Source organism: Manis javanica, chromosome 6 (genome assembly GCF_040802235.1).
Source record: "Manis javanica isolate MJ-LG chromosome 6, MJ_LKY, whole genome shotgun sequence".
NCBI lineage: Eukaryota > Metazoa > Chordata > Mammalia > Pholidota > Manidae > Manis > Manis javanica.
In genome coordinates, this window is record NC_133161.1 from 135,728,695 (window position 1) to 135,750,682 (window position 21,988).

General features: G+C 43.7%; 1 protein-coding gene across 5 annotated transcripts in view; it reads left to right on the top strand.

The window, feature by feature from the left end:
• The window catches only part of NFRKB (nuclear factor related to kappaB binding protein), a 35,176-nt gene that overhangs the window by 4,619 nt on the left and 8,569 nt on the right, over positions 1 to 21,988 (top strand). For 3 of the 5 annotated variants that reach the window (XM_073239484.1, XM_017679978.3, XM_073239483.1), the window contains exons 4-22: positions 167 to 368; positions 5,576 to 5,703; positions 6,387 to 6,561; positions 7,098 to 7,235; positions 7,788 to 7,861; positions 8,689 to 8,773; positions 9,143 to 9,323; positions 9,554 to 9,662; positions 9,891 to 10,017; positions 10,268 to 10,333; positions 17,075 to 17,154; positions 17,263 to 17,309; positions 18,189 to 18,249; positions 18,648 to 18,822; positions 19,684 to 19,790; positions 20,210 to 20,333; positions 20,544 to 20,623; positions 20,783 to 21,003; positions 21,105 to 21,393. In XM_073239484.1, coding sequence (XP_073095585.1) covers positions 167 to 368; positions 5,576 to 5,703; positions 6,387 to 6,561; positions 7,098 to 7,235; positions 7,788 to 7,861; positions 8,689 to 8,773; positions 9,143 to 9,323; positions 9,554 to 9,662; positions 9,891 to 10,017; positions 10,268 to 10,333; positions 17,075 to 17,154; positions 17,263 to 17,309; positions 18,189 to 18,249; positions 18,648 to 18,822; positions 19,684 to 19,790; positions 20,210 to 20,333; positions 20,544 to 20,623; positions 20,783 to 21,003; positions 21,105 to 21,393 — 2,469 coding nt within the window. Of the gene's footprint in view, positions 1 to 166; positions 369 to 5,575; positions 5,704 to 6,386; positions 6,562 to 6,891; positions 6,983 to 7,097; positions 7,236 to 7,787; positions 7,862 to 8,688; positions 8,774 to 9,142; positions 9,324 to 9,553; positions 9,663 to 9,890; positions 10,018 to 10,267; positions 10,334 to 17,074; positions 17,155 to 17,262; positions 17,310 to 18,188; positions 18,250 to 18,647; positions 18,823 to 19,683; positions 19,791 to 20,209; positions 20,334 to 20,543; positions 20,624 to 20,782; positions 21,004 to 21,104; positions 21,394 to 21,988 lie in introns of those variants that run through there. The other 2 variants (XM_017679979.3, XM_017679981.3) reach the window with 2 other exon arrangements.

Below are 21,988 nucleotides of genomic sequence, written 5' to 3' on the forward strand. Positions count from 1 at the left end.
AAAACTGGGAGGTACTGATGGTTGCACAACAGTGTAGATGTACTTAATACCACTGAACTGTACATTTAAATATTTTATACTATGTATATATTACCACTCACAGAAAAGCATAAGAACTTAGTTTTTTCTTGTTTACTTTTTTCCTGCCTTTTCCTGATTCTCTTAGCCTGAGATATTCTTTGATGTAGTCAGCTTCTCAACCTGGCAAGAAGTACTGAGTGACTCTCAACGCGAACACCTCCAGCAGTTTCTGCCTCGCTTTCCAGAAGACAGTACTGAGCAGCAAAACCAGCTCATCCTAGCCCTGTTCAGAGGGGAGAACTTCCGCTTTGGAAACCCTCTGCACATTGCCCAGAAGCTTTTCCGAGGTGTGTAGCTCAGCATTCTTTTTCTGAGAGTGTGGAGGGTGGGAACACATTCACTTAATGTGAATACTGCTTTGTTTTATTCTGTTTATTCTCACGCACAGATACCCAGTAGGGAGTGGTTTGGTGCAACACTTTGCTGCCCGGGCTCTCCTTTTCTTTGTTTAACAAAACATTTAGCTTATACAGGAAATACATAGGCCGTGAGTATATTGGTCAGTGATTTATTATAATATTAATTCAACTATGTACCCACCACCTAGATCAAGAAATGAAATATCACTAGCATCTTAGAGGCACTAGTCTTTAAAAATTTTTAGAAACAGCTTACCATTTTATGGTAAGCTATATCACTCAGATGTATGTGTGTGATTCAGGTACACACACTTTTTTTCTTCAGAAAGCATGATACTTTACCCCTGAGAACTTTATTGTGTATGTATCTTTTAACATGGACTTTCTCCCATGTAATGATAGTCTTGTTAACACACCCAAGAAATGTTACATTGATCAAATAATATCGTAGAATAGTTCATACTCAAATTTCTCAGTTGCTCCCATAATGTTCTTTGTAGTAGCCATTTAGATACAGGATCCAGTCAAAGCTCATGCATTGTGTTTGGATCTCATGTCTCTTAGCTCCCCGATTCCAGGGCCCTCTGCCTTTTTGGCCCTGTCTTTCAAAGTGTTAACATTTTTGAAGAGCTCAGGATGCTTGAATTGTAAAATGTCCTGTGTTCTGGGGAATTTTTCTTTTCTTTCTTCTTGTTTCCTCATAATTGGGTTTGGGTTAAACACTGTTGCCAAGAATCCTAGAAGGGAAGTGCAACTTCTCCCATCACCTCAGGAGGCACATGATGTCGGTTTTCCCATCGTTAGTAGTGATGCATTTAATCGCTTGGTTAAGTGGCGTCCGGCAGACCCACGGATTGTCAGCGTTCTTTTTCCCTTCGTAATTAAGAAGCAATCAGTAGGATGATACTTTGGGACCATGTAGTAATGTCATTACTCAGTAGTTCTGGCCTTGGTGGTGGTCTTTGCCTGAGTTACTGCACGGAGGTTGCCAGATGGTTTGGGGCCACAGTTTCCTCTCAATCCAATGGAGAGGAGCAGAGGAAGCCTCTTCTCTCCCTCTTTCTGGGTAACCTTGCTTTGTTGGGAGGCTCTGAAAGGACAGGACGTCTCACGTTTTGTTAAACTGGATACTTGGCAGCTGGGAAAGACTTGAGGCACAAGCTGATCACTGAAGACCTCTCGTTATCCTTAGGGCTTAAAATCAGCAGTCCTCCTTTGGTGGGTTGTTAGTTTAAAGAAGAATTCCCCTGCGTAGTTGGCAAATGTTTATTTCACTAAAGCCAGGAGGCTCAGGTGAGTGTAAACCATCTCTTCTGATAGCGCCCGCTTGGTTTGAGGGGTTTGTCAGGGACCTTATGTGATGTTAGTACTGTCTGATGTGCTGGCATCTTTTGCCAATATGATAATCTGGTAAGGATACAAACAAGGAATGTCAAGGCAGGAATTTCTGCATATATCATGCTGACCAGTATGGTGGTTCGTCTAGTTTTGTTGCAGACAGCTGCGTCACCATGGTTATTAGGGCTCCCAGTCTTAATGGGGCTGTCATTGCCTTTTTGGTATTCTTTTACTTTTTGCTTATCTTTCCTGATTCTGTTTCAAATAATCACATTTTCCTTAAGTTCCAAATGGTTATCAAACTCCCTTGCCTCCTATTTCACAAAAGAAAGGGTTGTCATAAATTCCCATGTCCCACTTCATCCCCTGTCCCAGCTCACTATTCATTTCCATTCTGGCCCACTCTATGAATCTCAGAGGAAGAGGGATTTTTTTCCTCTATTTAAGATTAACCTTTGCTCTTGATACTTTCATCTTTTTTCTCCTCTGGGATGTGTTTCCTCAGTGAACTGTGTTCTCCATCCTGGGTATTCAGTCCACCTGGGTGTACACTCTTGGGTGTTCACTCCACTTGCTCTTTTTCTGCCTAGAGATGTGTTCAGGGGCTCATACTAAAAATCCTGACCCATCCGTCCCTTTTGTTGTCCTCTGTTATTTTCCTTTGTCTTCAAGCTCCTTGAAAGGTGTCCGTAGCTGTCTTTGACACAGCTTCCTCCCTGTTACCTTGTGGCTGCTCCCTTATTTGTTCTTGCCACCAGCGACCTTTTTTTTTACCCCCAGGCAAGCTTTTTCATTTTAAATTTCAAGCCCACAGAAAAGTTGCAAGACTTTAATAGTGGGTACCCATGTATATTTTTCACTAGATTCACCAACTATTAACATTTACTCTTTTATCATTTCTGTCCTTACTACTATTGTTATTACTTTTTCTGAATCCTTTAAGAGTGTTGCAGACATTAGCACCCCTAAATTTTTCAGCATTAATCTCTGAAGAACAAGAACATCTCTTACATAACCACAAATGATCAAATTGAGAAATACAGGAAATACAGAAATTTTCTGTATTTAAATACAAAACTTAACACTGACATGGCATCATCTAATAGTAGCTCTTATTCCTATCTCACCAGTTTTTCCAGTAAGCATTGTTTTTCCTGCTCCCTGTTTCTTCAGTGAACCATGTAATATCCCAGCCAGCAGATGCTTTAGATCTCTCTGTCCATCTGTGGCATCTGGTGCCTCAGGCACTTCCTCTGTCTTGTACTTTTCCCCTTGGCATTGTTGATATTTCCCTGTCCTAATTTCCTCCTGTGTCTTTGACCCTACCCCCACCCTGCTTCTTTGCTAGCCCCTCTTCACTCCCTGTTCCTGTCTGTGTTTAGGTTCTGGTCTTAACGTGTGTTCTTACCTGTTCTCACTCCCCATCTCTCCGCTGATGACTCTTGCATCAGCTGCTTCAGGAGCCCCCTCCACACAGCCACTGCAGTGAGCTGCTTAAAACTTCACTTTCAGAACATTTACCAGTTGCCTTCATCTGGACTAAAAGTCCTAGCCTAAAAGGCTCTGTGTGATCTGGCTGCTGCCCACTTACCCAGCTTCATCTGACACTGTGGTCTCCTTTACTCACTGCTGTCAAACCCAGTGCTGACCAGTAGAAATACTGTATGAGCCCACATGTTCAATTTTACATTTTCTAGTAGCTATGTTTAGAACAGTAAAAGCAGTTAATAATGTATTTTAACATAATTATTAATGAGTTTAATAATATTTTTTAGTTTAATATGCCCCAAATAGTATTTTAATGGTTTAAGTAATTTAACTTAATTAAAAAAAATTAAATGTAGCATTTAATGCTGTCAAGAAGTGGGAGAAACTAAAGACTGAAGGAACATGGCTTTAAAGAAGAGTAAACGCAAAGAGGTAAAATATAGCCCAGTTTCTGAATATCAGACAGCATCAGTAGCATTAAACTCTGCTTGTTTTTGAAGGTCAGATGTCCTGTTTCCCAGCAATAGGCGGCATAGCATGATGGTTAAGAGCTTGGACTCTGGAGCTAGACTATCTAGGTTCAAACCCGATTTCCTCTTTCATTAGTGATGTGACCTTGGACAAGTTAGTTCACCTCTCTTTGCCTCAATTTCTTAAATCTGTGTGGGGTTGTTAACAAAAATTAAATGAGAAATATATGTAAGACCCTTATGTAGTGGCAGTTATGTGTCAGGTACTGTTCTAAGTGTTTGCTGTTATTAGTTATCTTGGGTATCGTTAGGGTGGTTGGAAAAACAGCAATACCATGTACTCTAACCCCTTATTTTAGCTTTCTGAGATTAGTTTCTCAACCTTTGTCTCTCAGTTGTCATCATAGCCTACCTGCTCTCAAATCTGACATTTCCAAACAGACCTCTCCCAGCTCTCCTTATCTCAGGCCAGCGATCTCTGTTAGTACCATGTGTGTCCATGTGTCAGTGGCCGGTCCTGTGCTCAGGTGACTCCTCCACTGCTCTCCTTCCACCCCAGCAACTGAAATGTCAGCCAGTCTAATCTTTTCTCCCTCAAAAATATATTTCAAGTCTCTATTTCCATCCATATAATCACTGTATACTAATCAGCTAAGATGTGCCAGACATTCTTTGAGTTTCTGAAGAGATGGTATTGATCTTACATTCTAATAGGGAGACACAGATGATAAACAAGCAAATGTTTGTTGATACTGAGCATCATAAATAAGGAAGGGTGATGGAACTAGAGGGATGGGAAGGGGCTGCTTTAGTAGTTGGTCAGGTGATGAGGTGACACTTGAACAGAGACTTCATGAAGGTAGGAAATTCTGGGTGTTAGTGGGAAGCATCACAGGCAGAGGGTACTTTTAAGTACAAAGGCCTTGAGAAGGTATGTGGCTTGTGCAGGAAATAGCATGGAGGCCAGTGGGGCAGGGGTAGGGAAAGCAAAAAGGAGACTGGGAGATGAGACTAGAGATAGTACAGGACAGGGCCCTGCAGCTCGTCTTAGGGCTTCGGCTTTTTTTCTGAGTGTGGAGGGAAGCTGTTGACCATCTCTTACCTTGATTACTGCAATAGTTTTTATTCTTTCTTGCTACCAGTTTTTATTTCTCTCTGCTTTAAGCCCTTCAAATTCTCTCCATTGCACGTAGGATAAATTGCAAACTCCAAACTTCCATGACCTATGAGGTTCTGTGTGGTTTGCTCTCTGCACACCATCCCAGGACATTTCATGCCTCTCCTCAGCTACAGCCCACTCTGCTTTAGTCATACAGACATTTCTTCAATTTTTGGAACATGCCAGGTTATTTCTTGATGCATACCCTTAGCACATGCTTCTCCTTCTGCCTTTTCCCCATTTTTACTTATATTTTAAATTTCTATTTACTTAATTTTTCTCCCAATTTTTCATTCTGACATTTTAAACACATAGAAAAGTTAGAAAGTAATACAAGACATCTGTTAACTTTTACCGGTATTTCTCAGTTTTAACATTTTGCCACAGTTGGCTTTAATCAGGCCTCCTTTTATGTATTGTTCTTCAGAGATTCCTGATTTAAGTCTCCTTACTCTTTATAGTTGTTTCAAGTTAATTTCCTGTGGTCTTTAAGAGAGTTGAATATTATTTAAGGTTGGATATTGTTCACCTGTTTTCTGTCTCTCCACATAAATATAGATTATCTTTCCCCCCATACTATAATACTGTATTCTAATTTAGTATAAAGTTTACTACATTTTAAGCATGCATTAAATATTTACTGACTGATGTACATAGAGTTGTACCTATCTTCTTTTAAGATGGACACTTTAACCCTGAGGTGGTCAAGTATCGGCAGCTATGCTACAAGTCACAGTACAAGCGATACCTTACTTCTCAGCAGCAATATTTCCATCGGCTGCTGAAGCAGATACTGGCTTCCCGGAGTGTAAGTAATGCTGGGAACTGGTACAGAACATGGGCAGTGAATTCACAGATTTCATGACTTCAAGAAATGGTCAGGTATAAAATACAAGACATCACTAAGGAAAAAATGCTACCGGTTAAGTTGTGACATAATTACTGTACATCCTTTCTTACCAATTTTATATTGTGTGCTGAGTTGTTGAAGCATGACAAAAGGTACCTCTTAAAAGTGTTGTAGCTTCAGTATTTACTAAGACAAAACAAATGCTTCCATCATGGGTTAAGGGGAGCCAGGTTGCTCTGGATTGAAAGTGCAAGTGTGCCCAGGCCTCCAAATGCCCCAACAGACATGTAGTACACCAAGCTCAAAGTCCCCTGGGTCTGGACCAGCCTGGTAATTCTTCGAGGCAAAGTTGTTTTGGCTCTAAGTGGTGCTTTAAGCTTCAGTATGGAAATATTTGGGTGGCTGTTATAACAAGTATTCATTCTGGATTGACCAGTTCAACACTCAGATTTAGTATTTTTTCCATGCAATAATCAAAATAGGCCATTTTTGTTTGGATGTTAACTCATGTACATACATCTTTGTGATCTGGAGGGAGAGAATTGAGCTTGTTAAAAATGAAGAAAAGAGAATGTAGGCTTAGAGAATATATCAGAACAAGCTCTGGATGTTGCCAATATACCACTGCTGATCTCTCCTAGGACCTACTGGAGATGGCCCGACGGAGTGGTCCAGCTCTTCCCTCCCGGCAGAAGCGCCCTTCACCATCCCGCACCGCAGAGGAGCGGGAATGGCGGACCCAGCAGCGCTACTTGAAGGTCTTGAGGGAAGTGAAGGAGGAGTGTGGTGACACAGACCTGTCGTCTGATGAAGAGGGTGAGTGTCCTTGCGCTCTAGGAGTAGCTGGGCTGATGAATTTATACCAGCAGTTTGTTGTTTGCTTGTGCCAGTGGAAGCCATTTATCTTCCCAGCAAAGAAGCCGTCCCGTTGTCTGTCTTGGGGGTAGATATTGGGACTCAGAACTCCTGCATCTTTGGGCATGGGACATTTCCTGTTAGGTGGGGTGTGGCTATAGACCTTTTAGCTCTTAATGCTTAAGTGGCATTTGAGTTTAGATGAGATGAATCCTTGCACAGCGGGGCTCTCCGCAGTAGGCCTATCTGGTGCCACTTGAGAGAACTGCTTTTCCCTTACAGGAGAGCAGTAGTGACTGTTGGCCTGCTGCAATGTGACCCCATCACTCAGTTGAAGTCTCTCTTCCTGGAAAAGCCGTTTAAATGACCTAAGTGTGCTCCAGTACGTCTGGGGAAGGGTCAGAAAGGAATGGTGGAACCCTGGCCTCCATGTTGTTGGCTTAGCCTTGTTGAACCCAAATGGCCACTTACCCAATCTCCCCTATTGGAGTCCACAGCCACGTTGGATTTACAAGAACAATTTTCTTTTGAAGATCTCAGTTCATGGCTTCCGAGCTCTCCAGCGCATTCTCCTAGCCCTGCGGTGCCCCTGAGGGTGGTGCCCACGCTTTCAACCATGGATATGAAAACTGCAGGTGAGAACTGAGCTGATGACTGAGTGAATGACCTTGTCCATGTGGTTTGGTCCGTGCTCGGGAGGTTGGGATGCAGAGCTGAGCTCCCATGGAGGGAGGTGAGCACCAGTCTTACCTGCCAGGAAGACAAAGCAGCACTCCTTAGAATTAGGAGATTTGGATAAGTTTTTGTACAATTCCGCTTTCTAACATGTAGGTAGGCCTTCCTTTCCTTTGTTTTGAAAATTTTTCTTAGAGATGATCAGGTGGTATTTTGGGCTAAAATAAAAGCAGAACTTAAACAGCAATACTAAAGGACACTTCAGTAAGAATCTTTGATGTATTTTAAAGCAGTTAAGTAAATGAAGTCATTGTTATGGACTAATGTATGGAAAAGGTGAGGAGTTGATCCTGTGACTGTTGTTGGATTGTTGTACTTGGGGGGCACAGTATCAGAAGGGAAACTCAGAAATATCTTACGTTTTGAACATTGCAACTGACCAGAAAGACCTAAATTTGAGCATCGTGTTAGTGAATGACCTTGTCCATGTGGTTTGGTTCATTTTCTCTCAGATAAAATTGAACTGGGGGACAGTGACCTGAAGATAATGTTAAAGAAGCACCATGAGAAGCGGAAACATCAACCAGTAAGACGGGGGTGGGAGTGGGGAGGTCATTAGTGGCTTTCTGTCTAGTGTCTCTGGATTGGCTGTTGTAGGAAGATACAGGTAGTCACTGCATTATTTATGCTTCCTTTCCTGTCATTGTTAGGGGGCAGGAGCAACCAGAGAGGTTAGTTAATGCCAAAGATGTGTGAAGACAGATGCTTTCATTTTATAAGTTTAACATGGTATCTACTTTTGTCTTTATGAGACACTATATCCATTTTACCAGCTCTCAGAGAGGTTAGGGAGCTTGTCCTGTGCCCTGTAGCCAGTAAGTGCCTGAGCCAAGAGTCAGATCCTGTGCTCTTCCCAGTTTTTATCATTTCTATTACTCCACTCGACTGAATCAAGGTAATATCAGAGCAGCGCAGCAGAGAGCAAGCATAGTGGAATAAAAAAAAAGGCAGTCTCCCTGAGGCTGGGTGGTGAGATAGGAAGAGTCGCACACTGCAAGTTGGGTCTGAGTTCTGTCCCTCTCTTCCACTCACTGTAATATTGGGCAAATCCCTTAACTTCTCTTGACCCCATTTCAGACTGTAAAATATGACACTTAACAAGACTGTTTGAAGAGCAGCACATAAGGAATGCAAAAGAGTTTTATAAGCTGTAAATGACATACAGTAAATAATAGAAAGGTTGGAACTGGGTTCTCCTGTGCTCCGTTATGAAGAGCGATAGTTTCTAGCTCAACATGATTTCCCCAAGTGCATCTACTGTCTAAATGTATCTGGTAGGTACATTGGCAAAAGCACCAGTAGTTGTAACTCCTTTTTGGGCCCATATAACAAATCTCTGACTATCACCTCTAGGATCACCCAGACCTTTTGACAGGCGAACTGACTCTCAATGACATCATGAATCGAGTAAATGCTGGCAGGAAGGGGTCTCTAGCAGGTAATCATATCCCCTATACGGAGCCATCATCTGATGATGGTATTAATTATACCAGCCTGTCTACATGTAAAAACAAATGAAACCACAGCTGCTGTCCTGCTAATAACCTTTTGTTTTGTTATTGTTTCTTATGGATTTATAGGTGAAAAATGAATGTAAAATCAGTGCAATAGGTCATTGGCTCTTTAGTAAGTGTTAAGATTAACTTGTAAGTCTCTTACTGGGTTTGGTTAAAAACAACAAAATGTCTTATTAGTGAGACTTTCTGTTTTTTTCCTGGTGGACCTTGGGAAAATAATATGCAGATAAGACCCTTTACTTCCTGAGAGAGGAAATGCAGTGGTGTGACATGTTGCTTTTTCTTCACAGCCCTGTATGACTTGGCTGTCCTTAAAAAAAAGGTGAAAGAGAAAGAGGAAAAGAAGAAGAAGAAAATAAAAATGATCAAATCTGAGGCAGAGGATTTGGCTGAGCCCTTAAGCAGTACTGAGGGGGTCCCAGCTCTTGCTCAGGCTCCCTCTCCGCTGGCAGTCCCTGCTATCAAGGAGGAGTAAGTGAGCAGGGGAAAAGGGTCAAGTTGAGGGGTGTACCCAGTGCTAGTGTGTGATGTGAGCTGGTTTGTGTTGAATCTGTTAGCCCTGAATTCCAGGGGTCCTGTTGGGGAGAGGGTATAGGGTGGTCCTTTATTGAACTTTTTTATGACTGTTAGGAGACTTGGGGGACCTAAAACAATGTGATTTTGGTCTTTTGGTAGTTCTTTTATTTTTCCTCCCTTATCAGGCCTCTTGAAGACCTCAAACCTTGCCTTGGAATCAATGAAATATCTTCCAGCTTCTTCTCTCTTCTACTAGAGATCTTGTTGCTAGAGGGGCAGGCTAGTCTTCCTATGGTAAGTTTTGGAAAAGTCAGGTGTACATCAACGTGTTCACATTGTAGAAATCTTGAATGGTCTATAGCTTGAGAAGCAGCAATCTGGCTTCTTCCCAAAGCTCTGCAGCTAACTTGCCTTATGACTTGGGTAAATTGGACAGATCTACTCCAGCTAGCTCAGGCTTATATGTAGAATTGCTGGTGTAGAGTAGAAGTCTAACTGGGTTCTGCCTTTACTTTCCCTCAGCTAGAGGAGCGAGTTTTGGATTGGCAGTCATCTCCAGCCAGCTCCCTCAATAGCTGGTTCTCTGCGGCCCCCAACTGGGCAGAGTTGGTGTTACCAGCCCTGCAGTATCTTGCTGGAGAAAGCCGTGGTAAGGTGCTTTTTTCTGTAGGGTCATTATTATTTTTTCCCTTTGTATAATTAATTCTCATAGTAGACTGCAGCTTTACTGATTAAATTCATTACGGAGTTGCATAATAATACCATGCCTCGGATGCATCTGCTCTCTTGATACACCATGAAACATTCACAGTAACCTCAGAGTCCAGGGCTGTCAGTTATCCTGAGTTTAGCATTCTCTCTGACCTGTGGGACTTCTGTATGTGATCCATTTCTTACAGCTGTGCCTTCCAGTTTCTCTCCATTTGTTGAATTCAAAGAGAAAACCCAACAGTGGAAGTTGCTTGGTAAGTAACTCATATTACCTGCCCATAACACAGATATTATTCTTAATTTCTTCCTGCCTTCCAGTCAGTACAATCCCTTAGAATGTTGAAAAAGGCAATATTTTTCAGTGAAAGAGTCCATCAGGTCCTCTGTTGTACTTTCACCCTCCCCCAACCTCCAGTTGGATTTGGCTCACTGAAGCTAAAGTGAATGGCCCTTCTATATAACATACCCCAGTACTGGCTAGATTTAAATACTAGAGTATTTACAATAGCATCAACACTTGTGTAACCATACCCATGGGTTCAGATTAACTTAAAATGATATAGTTGTTTTTCTTTCCTAAAAGTGGGCTTTGCTGTTAAGGATAGTGTGCGTAGGATGTTGGGCAGCCCTGAAAAAGCTATTTCTAAGGAATAGGATACTTAAATTTATGAGTCCTGGTTACTGTGTAAGTTGTAGTGACATGTCTGAGGTGATGTGATGACTATTACCTGCTGGTAGTGGTAAGAGGAAAATTCAGTGTTGATTTCTTGCTGAAATTCACAGACCTTTCTCTTTATCAATGGTCCATAGAGAGAGAGTTGAAGAGAAGGTTGTGAAAGGAGTAGATTCACTCATTCCTAACATTCCTGCAGCTTCTTAGTGTCAGGCACTGTGTTAGGTGCTTGGGGATATATTAGTTTGCAAGTTAACCTGCTCACCTCATGGGGTTTAAGATTTGTTTGGGGAACAAATATTCATTGAAATGAAATAAACTTACATATTCTTCAAGGGACAAGTAGCAGAAAGGATAGAAACTTACATAAAGAGGCTGTGGTATAATGTGGAGCTGGGGAGAACCTTCCTGAGGAAGGAATATCTGAGCAGAGATAGTAATGATGATCAGGAAGGAACTAGGCAGGTGGGGAGAAGAGCATCTGGGTGAAGAAAACAGTGTGGGCCGTGGTGCCAGGCAAGTTCAGGTCAGAGAGACCATATAAGCCTGTGCAGAGATGAAGACACTCTGGACCTAGAAAGAAAGATAAATTTGAGAAAGTTTTAGGTGGTGAAAGCCCCAGGACTCAGTTATGGACTAGATTTGGGAGTGAAATAAGAGTATTGTCAGGCATTGCTCCTGCTAGACTTGTTCCTGGTAGATGAAGGTGCCTTCATTGAGGTAGATAGCTAGACATCTAGACTTGGGTCAGGGTGCAGATCATGAGTTCAGTTTTGGACGTGCTGAGTTTGAGCTGCCTTTGAGGTAGTTAAGTGCACACGTTGAACAGGCAGTAGGATAGATGGGTTTAGAATCCAGGTCAGAGAATCAGGGTGGAGAGTTATTGCATATGCACAGTAAGCAAAGCCCAAGGCCTAGGGAAAAAGTGTTAAGTGAAGAGAAAAGAGGGCCTAGGACTTAAGCCTTGAGAAGCTCCTAGGTTGGGAGGCTGAGTGGGAGAGCAGAGAGGAAGTGACTGTAGAGTCAAGAAGAAACCATGAGATAGTTGAATCTTGGAAGCCAAGGAATGCGAGAGTCGAGAAGTAGGGAGTGGGCCTTAGCTTTATTGTTACTGAAAGGTTTAGTAATGTAAAGGCTGTGGATTTGTGGACACGAAGAAATGGTGAATTCCTTGTAAGAGTGATTCCATATTGACAAGAGTCAATGATGGAGGTGAGCTGAAGGCAGCCTATGATAGCTGATGCAATGCTGTTTCTGACACCCGACAGGCTGGGGGCTTGAAAACGGCTGTCATGGGATACTCACGTCAGGAGTATCAAACCTTATAGGGCCAGATAAACAGGTTATTTTAAGCTTGTGGGCCAGATGCTTCTGTTGCAGCTACTCAAGTCTGCCCTTCTGGTGCAGAGCAGCCAGAGACTGTGTAAATGAAAGGGTGTGGCTGTGTTCCCATAAAACTTTGTTTACAAAAATGGGGCCAGTTTGCTGACTCTTAATGTACCCATGGATACACTGTATTAGGCTTGTAGGTTTTAGTGTGGGAAGTTTGAGGGAGTTTGGTCTTAGGGCTTTTGTGTACAGTAGGAGGTGAGCAAGGTGAGGTCTCCGTGGGTGGGGAGGGAGGTGAGGGTGAGGAAGTAGGTAGCATGGAGCATGGGAAGCTAGCTTGACCGGGCAGCATGAGATTGTCAGGCAGGGCAGATGGCCTGCAGAGGCTGCTCACCATTCATTTACAGCGGTATTCTTTACCATTTTGTGTGTTTTTCTCTGGTAGCCCTCAGCTGTCTGAGCTGAAGCATGGAGAATGGATAGCTGAGAATTTGAGTTTTGCTAGACTGGAATGGCACACAGGTAGAAGTGCAGAGGTATTAGGTATAACTGTTGGTAAGAGGGCCATTGAAATGCTGGACTCTGAACTGAATGGGGAGGGGGCAGAGGGGACCTGAGGAGCAAGGTGACAGCAGTCCTGTTGAGTCAGAGTGATGTCATGGTGGGAGTAGTTCAACAAACAAGGAAGACGTCTAGGTGACTGGCCAAAATGGGTGGGCACAGAATGGCTGGGTTAGTGTAAATGCTCTCAGCCCTGGCCTTGTTCTGTGATCGGTTGGGGAACCTTTTAAAAGTGCCTAGGCCTTACCCAGAGAGGTTCTGATGGTCTGGGTAGGGCCCAAGCCTTGGTATTTTTTTTTTTTACCTTGTTTTATTATGCTTCTCTTTATTGTGCTTCAAAGATACCACATTTTTTATATCCTGAAGGTCTGCGGCAACCCTGTGTCACGTCCAGCATGCCATTTTCCAACAGCATTTATTTACTCCATGTCTTTGTGTCCCACTTTGGGAATTCTCTCAGCATTTCAAACTTTTTCATTATTACTGTATTTTTCTTGGTGATCTGTGATCAGTGCAGCGATCTTTGATGTTACTATTGGAATTGTTTTGGGATACCACAAACTGCACCCATATAAGACAACAAACTTACTGGATAGAACTGTTGTGTGTATTCTTTTTTTTTTTAATTAATTAATTAATTTTGTTGTCATTAATCTACAATTACATGAAGAATATTATGTTTACTATGGTCCCCCCTTCACCAAATCCCCCCCACAAACCCCATTACAGTACTGTCCATCATCGTAGTAAGATGTTATAGAATCACTACCTGTTTTCTCTGTGTTGCACAGCCCTCCCCATGCCCCCCCCTCCCCCACATTATACATGCTAATTGTAATGTTCTCTTTCTTTTTCCCTACCCTTATCCCTGCCTTCTCTCCCTTTCTCCCCAGTCCCTTTCCCTTTGGTAACTGTTAGTCCATTCTTAGGTTCTATGATTCTGCTGCTGTTTTGTTCCTTCAGTCTTTCTTTGTTCCTATAGCCTTTGGGTTTGAGGTGAGTCTCTTGTAAGCAGCATAGAGATGGGTCTTGCTCTTTTATCCATTCTATTACTCTGTGTCTTTTGATTGGTGCATTCAGCCCATTTACATTTAGGGTGATTATTGAAAGATATGTACTTATTGCCATTGCAGGCTTTAGATTCGTGGTTACCAAAGGTTCAAGGTTAGCTTCTTTAGTATCTTACTGTCTAACTTAACTCGCTTATTGAGTTATTTTAAACACTGTCTGGTCATTCTTTGTTTTTCTCCCTACTTATTCCTCCTCCTCTGTTCTTTATATGTTGGTTGTTTTATTCTGTGCTCTTTTGTGCTTCCTTCAACTGCTTTTGTGGGTAGTTGATTTTATTTTTTGCCTTTAGTTAGTATTTGGTTGGTCTGCTTTTTTTGCTGTGATTTTATTTTCTCTGGTGACATCTATTTAGCCTTAGGAGTGCTTCCATCTAGAGCAGTCCCTCTAAAATACCCTGTAGAGGTGGTTTGTGGGAGGCAAATTCCCTCAACTTTTGCTTCTCTGGGAATTGTTTAATCCCTCCTTAATATTTAAATGATAATCGTGCTGGATACAGTATCCTTGGTTCAAGGCCCTTCTGTTTCATTGCATTAAATATATCATGCCATTCTCTTCTGGCCTGTAAGGTTTCTGTTGAGAAGTCTGATAATAGCCTGATGGGTTTTCCTTTGTAGGTGACCTTTTTCCTCTCTCTGGCTGCCTTTAAAACTCTGTCCTTGTCCTTGATCTTTGCCATTTTAATTATTATGTGTCTTGGTGTTGTCCTCCTTGGGTCCTTTCCTTTGGGAGTTCTGTACACTTCCCTGGTCTGATCAATTATTTCCTCCCCCAGTTTGGGGAAGTTTTCAGCAATTATTTCTTCAAATACACTTTCTATCCCTTTCTCTCTCTTCTTCTTCTGGTACCCCTATAATGTGGATATTGTTCCTTTTGGATTGGTCACACAGTTCTCTTAGTGTTGTTTCATTCCTGGAGATCCTTTTATCTCTCTCTGCGTCAGCTTCTATGCGTTCCTGTTCTCTGGTTTCTGTTCCATCAGTGGCCTCTTGCATCTTATCCATTCCTTTTATAAATCCTTCCAGAGATTGTTTCATTTCTGTAATCTCCTTCTGGACATCATCCCTTAGCTCTTGCATATTTCTCTGCATCTCCATCAGTATGGTTATGAGCTTTATTTTTAATTCTTTTTCAGAAAGACTGGTTAGGTTTATCTCCTCAGGGTTTGCCTCTGTGATCTTGGTCTGTATCAATTTCTTCTGCCTTTTCATGGCGATAGATATATTTGTAGGGAGCTGGCATGTGTGTTGGGGAAGAGAAAGTCCCTTCTTGCCAGTTTGTGGCCTTCCTCTCCTGGGAGAACAGCGGCCTCTAGCGGCTTGTGCTGGGCAGCTGCGTGCAGATGGGGCTTCTGATCTTGCCCTGCAGCTATGGAGTTTATTTAGCTCTGCAGTTGCTGTGGGCGTGGCCTGCCTCAGGCTGCTTCTCCAATATGGCGGAGCCACGTCCGATGGGGAACAGGCGGGAGGCTGTTTATGGTGGTGAGGGGCCTCCGACCTGCGCTGTGGGGGTTTGGGCACCCAGAGTTCCCCAGGATTCCCAGCTGCTGGGCTAAGTGTCCCAGGGCACTTCCGTCCAGCTGTGGAGTCTGTGTCCCTTTAAGACTTTCAAAAAGCACTCGCTTTTCTTTGTCCCGTGTGTTCCGGCTGTGGGGACCCGCTCACAGGTCTTACTGTCCTGTTACCCTAGTTTCCAGCACCCCACGCATGCACTGTGTCTGCGCTCTGGTGCGGAATCCTGGGGCTGGGTGTTCAGCAGTCCTGGGCTCCCTCTCCCTCCCTGCTCCGACTCCTCTCCTCCCGCTGGGAGCTGGGGTGAGGGGCGCTTGGTTCCCACCAAGCTGCGGCTTGTATCTTACCCCCTTCATGAGGTGCTGGGTTCTCGCAGGTGTGGATGTGGTCTGGCTGTATCTTCTGGTCTCTCTTTTAGGATTGGTTGTATTTGTTGTATTTTAAAAAATATATGTGGTTTTGGAAGGAGATTTCTGCTGCTCTACTCACGCCGCCATCTTGGTTCTCCCCAAGCCTTGGCGTTTTTAAAAGTTGTCAGGTGATTATTATGTGCAGCAAGGGTTGAGAAACATGGGATTAGGCATTTTTAAAGATGGAGCAGCTTTAGGTAATAACAAAAGTCCAGTTGTGGCTGTGGGAATAAGTGGCTGAGGTGGAGGGCAGGGAAGTCACTGTGGGGTTAGGGTATCTGGTGGAGCATCTGTGTGGAGATGGCAGTTACCCAGCAGGATGGCAGGAAGTGGACTGTGAGAAGCAGTGTGGGCGAGCGCTCTGTGATGGGGAGCGCTGGGTGGTAGCTGTGAGGGGCAGGGGACAGTGAGATAGTAAGAGCCACAGAGACCAGGCTTTTGTTTTATTTTGATTTCCCAGAAGAGCCGGGGAGAAATAGTCTGGAGGAGGAGCTTAGGCAGGAGGAGGAGCTCAGCCTTGCCGGAGGAGGCTGTGAGGGAACACACTACCAGGTGGAGGAGTGGGCAGGCAGAGGCACAGTTCACAGCAGGGGCTGTCAGGGAATTGCCTGCTGCATGTGGACTGGCCTTCTGCAAGGAGAGCAGGCGTAAGAGGAGCCGAAGGGCGGATAAGCAGTGGGAGCCTTCTGGGGATGGGCGTTCCATGCAGGGACCATGAACACAGGAGTCTTGGCAAGTGTCACCTCTGCAGTCTGTCGGGAGAGAGGTCCTGGGGGGCTGCATGCTTCATACAGAAGGAGGCAGTGTTGGTCCCTGTGGCTTCTAGTCTGGGCAGGGACGGGTACTATCCTGTTAAGTGCTGCCGTGTGGTAGGGAGGAGGGCACAGCGGGAGAGCGCTCCTCCCTTTCTAGGCCGGTCAGGTGGCAAACTTTTCTCCTGCCTTAGAGCTTATTGCTCTGCCAGCATGTAGCATGTCTTTGTGCCCCCACCAGCCAGAAGAAGCCTTTTCTGAACCCCCAAGGATAGGATAACTTTCCTAGAGTGAGTTTTCATAACATCCTTTGTGACAGCTGCCACTTTTAGATTTTATTTAGTATGTGCTCTTTCCTTACTTGACTCCATGAATTTTCGTGAGTTCACAGAATTTACTGAATAACCCTAGCCTCTCATCCAGTGCCTGACACACAGTGGCTACTCAGAAAATATCTGTCAAATGGTTGATTTAATTAGGGTACACCCAAGAGTGGTGGTCTAGGCAGACGGTGAATGGAAGGCCATTATACAGGCTGAGGGGATAGTAGGTGTGAAGAACTGTTGCTGTAAGTCCTGATAGGTTCTCTGCCTGGCGTATGGTACATACAGCAAATGAGCAGAAGTGGTCTGAGGAACACCTTAGGTCATTTTATTACTGGTATTTTTTTGCTACTTTGTTCTTTTTCTAGGCCATTCCCAAGATAATGAGAAGGAATTAGCTGTACTCTTCCAACTTTGGCTAGAAACCAAAGACCAGGCCTTTTGTAAGGTATGTTTTTTAAGGATTGCCAGATCTTTTGTTACTGGATTTCCAGAGCTCTTAAATTAACCAAAATTCTTTAGTCCATTTACCTGTTAATGTTTTCCTTTTCTCCAGCAAGAAAATGAAGACAGTTCAGATGCCACAATACCTGTTCCTCGGGTGTGAGTATAATGTCTGATGGTGGGTGTTGTCTTTTGAAACTGTAGTATAAGGTACTGCCATGGTTTTGCTGATAATTCTGACTATGTTAGAGCTGTGATGGTCTTTAGAGACCCCAGAAGTCCACTGATCTAGGTACCATGCCAGAGGATTAGGCTGTAGGGGAATTATTGATTATAAAGTAGCATTTCTAGCATTTTTGTGTCTGAAAATGCCACTGGGATTTTAATAGGTATTGCATTGACTCTTTATATGACTTTGGCTAATGTGAACATCTTCACAGTTTTCTTCCAATCCACGAACAGAGGATATCTTTCCATTTATTTGTTTCTTCTTCAGTTTCTTTAATCAAAGGCTTGTACTACTGTTTAGTGTACAGATCTTTTACCTCCTTGGTTAAACATATTCCTAAGTATTTTACTGATTTAAAGCTATGGTATATTTCTTTAGTTAGATTCATGAACAGCGGCACAGAGGGCCATGTGGAATGTGGCAGAAACATTTTACCTTATGTAATGGGGGGTTGAAATCATTCTTGGTACTTTCCCTAGGAAGCAGAAAAACCACCCTTGTCATCTTACAGATTTGAAGTTCTTTGTTCCTCTAAGGCTGAATTTTTTGTTGCCATTAGATTGGGCTTAGCAACGAGACTGAAATCAGTATGTAAAAACACCAGTCTCTTTCCCACTTATTCAGTACTTTTCTTGATTCCTAAAAATCAAGTAATTTTGGAAATACCAACAGAAGTTACTTGGTAGGAGCTAGAAAGTGAACTTTTGGCCTTTGCAAGAATAGAGCACCAATAAAGGGTTCACTTTACAAAGGGAATGGTTCTGTGTGCTTGAGAAGGGGTGATGAACACAAACTTCTTTATGTTCCAGAAGAACTGACTATGTGGTACGGCCTAGCACAGGGGAGGAGAAGCGGGCTTTTCAGGAGCAGGTAAGAAAGAGCTAGAGCAAGCTCTGCATTGATGAGGCCATGCAGAGAGATGCTCCAGGCACAATCCTGAGTCCACATTTGTGGAGGACACTCACACCATTAACCTTAGATATTCTGTTGGTTGGGATTGTTTGTTGGGGGTGGAAATGGTGTGAGGAAAGGGATTGAGAAAAGTTTTGATGACCTTTTCTCCAGATAGCAAAATATATTTATATTTACCTTGTTAGTGACTAGGGTTTTGGAGACCATCCTTTTCCTACTATGGTTGGCCAGTATTCCTAGTGGAATCACTGCTTCTTCTTGTTTTAATATCTCCAGGTTGATCCCTCTTTGTATGGGAGCTCTAGAGAGAATCCCGCAAATTCTGACTTAGGAGCTCATCCCTTTTGTCTCTGTAGGAGCGTTACAGATACAGCCAACCCCATAAGGCGTTCACCTTTCGCATGCATGGCTTTGAGTCTGTAGTGGGGCCTGTCAAGGGTGTGTTTGACAAGGAGACCTCACTCAACAAGGCTCGGGAGCACTCCCTGCTGCGCTCAGACCGGCCTGCCTATGTCACCATCCTGTCTCTTGGTATGTGCTATCTCTCTACTGTCAGGGATCCTTTTTTCTCTAATTAAAATTCCCCACCCTGCCCCCTGTTTTGACAGTCAGGTGTAGCTTTATGAAGCTTTGGATTTGGGACATGAAGGGGAGTTCTAGCCCCAGAGATTAATGCCAGGAATCCATTTCTTCCTTCACATCTGGGCTCACATTATTTTCATTCAGGAATTGTTCACAGTTTAAGTATAGGGAATTTGCCTTCTCCAGACTATGAACATGAGGTTTTTAAGCTTTTTTTTGTGCCATGAATGTCTTCAGCAGGCTGGTGAAACCTGTGAACCCCTTCTCAGAATTATGTTTTTAAATGCATAAAAAAAAAAATGAATAGAGTTAAAAAGAAACCATTAAAATAGTTACTTGAAATAGTTACCAAAATATTAAAACAAATTTATGATGCAGATATATGTGTCTGTTATATTAAATGACAAGACAGCAGCAAGTCTTAGAGCCCCTGTAATTTCCAAATAGTGAGGAACTGTCTGCAGCAGTGATAATAATGAAAATAATCTTATTTTTGTTCCAGTGTCACTGCATTGCCAATATATGGTTTGTTACCTGTTCATAATTGAAGGAAATGCTAAATTTCAGTTAAAGATATTATTTTTTTCCCACTGAAGTTCCTGGACCCACTGAATTATAAGGTGTCATAGACCTTCAGTCTTGGCCAAAAGTGTGAAGAGTGTGAAGAGTGTGTAGGAAACTGCCCCAGAGGACAGTGTCTACCTGACGCCGAGCCTGAGAAAGGTAGACAAGCCTAAGCAGGTAGTGGGACAGTGTTCCTCAGCAGAGCCCTGCATGACTCCTGGACTTTGCATTTTCTCATGTCACCAGTTCGGGATGCTGCAGCTCGGCTACCAAATGGAGAAGGCACTCGGGCAGAGATCTGTGAATTGCTAAAGGACTCCCAGTTTCTTGCACCAGACGTCACCAGCACTCAGGTAGGATGGAGAGGAGATTATTTTTGTTTTGTTCCAGAATGGGTTTCAGAAACTTAGAAGGAAATATAAAATATTATAGCATACATTTAAAAAAAATGAAATTAGAGAGCAATGAAGTATATCCCGAAATGCAAACACTGATCTGAGACCCTTGCTGTTAGTGAGGCATGAATTTGACTCCAGACTTTCTTTTTAGTTCCTCCAAAAGCTTCTTAGTTCACTGTCTCCTTCAGGTGAGGGCAACTCACTTACTCTGGAATCTGACAGGCCTTCTTGTTTTGCCAAGTGTTAGACTGAGTTAGTTTTGAGTGCAACTTCCAGGCTGTGCTGTGATGTATCCATCAGCTGTGACCTGCATCCAGGGGCCTTCCTGGTGTCTGAGTCTGACTCGTCCTTTACTGCTTTGTTCTGTTTCTTAGGTGAATACAGTGGTGAGTGGTGCCCTGGATCGGCTGCATTATGAGAAGGACCCATGTGTGAAGTATGACATTGGATGCAAACTGTGGATCTACCTGCATCGTGACCGAAGCGAGGAAGAGTTTGGTATGAGACCTCTGGGCATGTGTCCAGCTAGACCAGGGACGCTTCTGCCTTTGTACTCCAATTCCATTATTCTTTTCCTTGGCAGTCAGGCCCAACAGGATTTTAGAGGCAGGACTTGGCCCTCTAGCAAGGCCTTGACTCTTAATGAAAGCACCTGCATTACTGTGCTGAGGTTAAACTTGTGCTGAAGCTTACAACTCTTTTTCGTAGAGCGAATTCACCAAGCACAAGCAGCTGCAGCAAAAGCCAGGAAAGCCCTTCAGCAAAAACCCAAGCCCCCGTCCAAGGTGGTAAGCGACTTCCTGAGAGCACCTGCCTTAAAGGTTTTTGGGGATGACAACAGCCAGGCCTTCCCTGAGCAGTGTGTCAGGGATTGTGGGGGCCGTGCCTGCCCTTAGTGGGCCTTTGTTATGTCTGCACATGAATTTCTCTCTATCTTCGGCCCGCAGAAGTCCAGCAGCAAGGAGAGCTCAGTAAAGGTTCTCAGCAGCGGCCCTTCTGAGCAGAGCCAGATGAGCCTCAGTGACTCCAGCATGCCACCCACCCCAGTCACACCTGTGACCCCCACCACTCCAGCGCTGCCTGCCACACCAATCTCCCCTCCACCTATACCATCAGTGAACAAAAGTGGCCCCACTACTGCCTCAGAACCAGCTAAGTCAAGCTCGGGGTAAGTTTCTATTCCTGCTCCAGCTTTCTCCCTCCAAGTTCCTTTTGTATGCGTGTTCTGAGTTTTTGTTTTTTTGTCTGCCCCAACGGTTTTCCCTCTAGTGTTCTTCTGGTGTCTTCACCCACAATACCACAGTTGGGAACAATGCTTTCCCCAGCTTCCAGCCAGACTCCTCCAAGTTCTCAGGCTGCTGCCCGTGTTGTGAGCCACTCTGGCTCGGCTGGACTACCCCAGGTGCGGGTGGTGGCCCAGCCTTCCCTTCCTGCTGTTACTCAGCAGTCAGCAGGGCCAACACAGACACTGCCACAGATGCCAGCAGGGCCACAGATGCCAGCAGGACCACAGATTCGTGTTCCAGCTACTGTTACACAGACCAAAGTCATGCCCCAGGTAAATGGGGAGCAGACCCAACATGGCCCAGTGAGTCCAGTGGGCATTCTGGGTAAGGACCGAGGAGTCTAGAGTATTGCTACTGATGATGATGTTTATCACAGCAGCTCATTTAATGTGCAAAGTTGGATAAGCATTTTTATAAGTTGTATTTTACATGCTGAGAATCAGAACTTCTGAGAAGTTCAATGTTTACCTAGGATTGTAACATCAGGATTCTCGTAGAGGTAGGACATAAATCCAGACCTTTGATGCTAAATTTCAGGCTCCTTCCATTGTGCCTTTAGTTTGACTGTGCCACTAACTGGTTGTGTAATTTTAGAGAAGAGTTTTGTCTTCTGCCTCAGTTTCCCTTACTGTGAAAGGGGTACAGTACTTGTCCCCAGTGTGTAGGAATAAAGTGTGATGTTAAATGTGAAAGCATTCTGAAATTTAGATGTTCTACACAAATGGAAGAACTTTACAGTGTCCATTCAGGGAGCAGGGAGCTTAAGCATGTTTGATCAGTGGTGCTCATAGCAGAGTGCTTCCCAGGTGGTGGCGAGCTTGTCTGCAGGGTCAGTGCCTAACCAAACTCTCGGCTTCGCACTCTGAA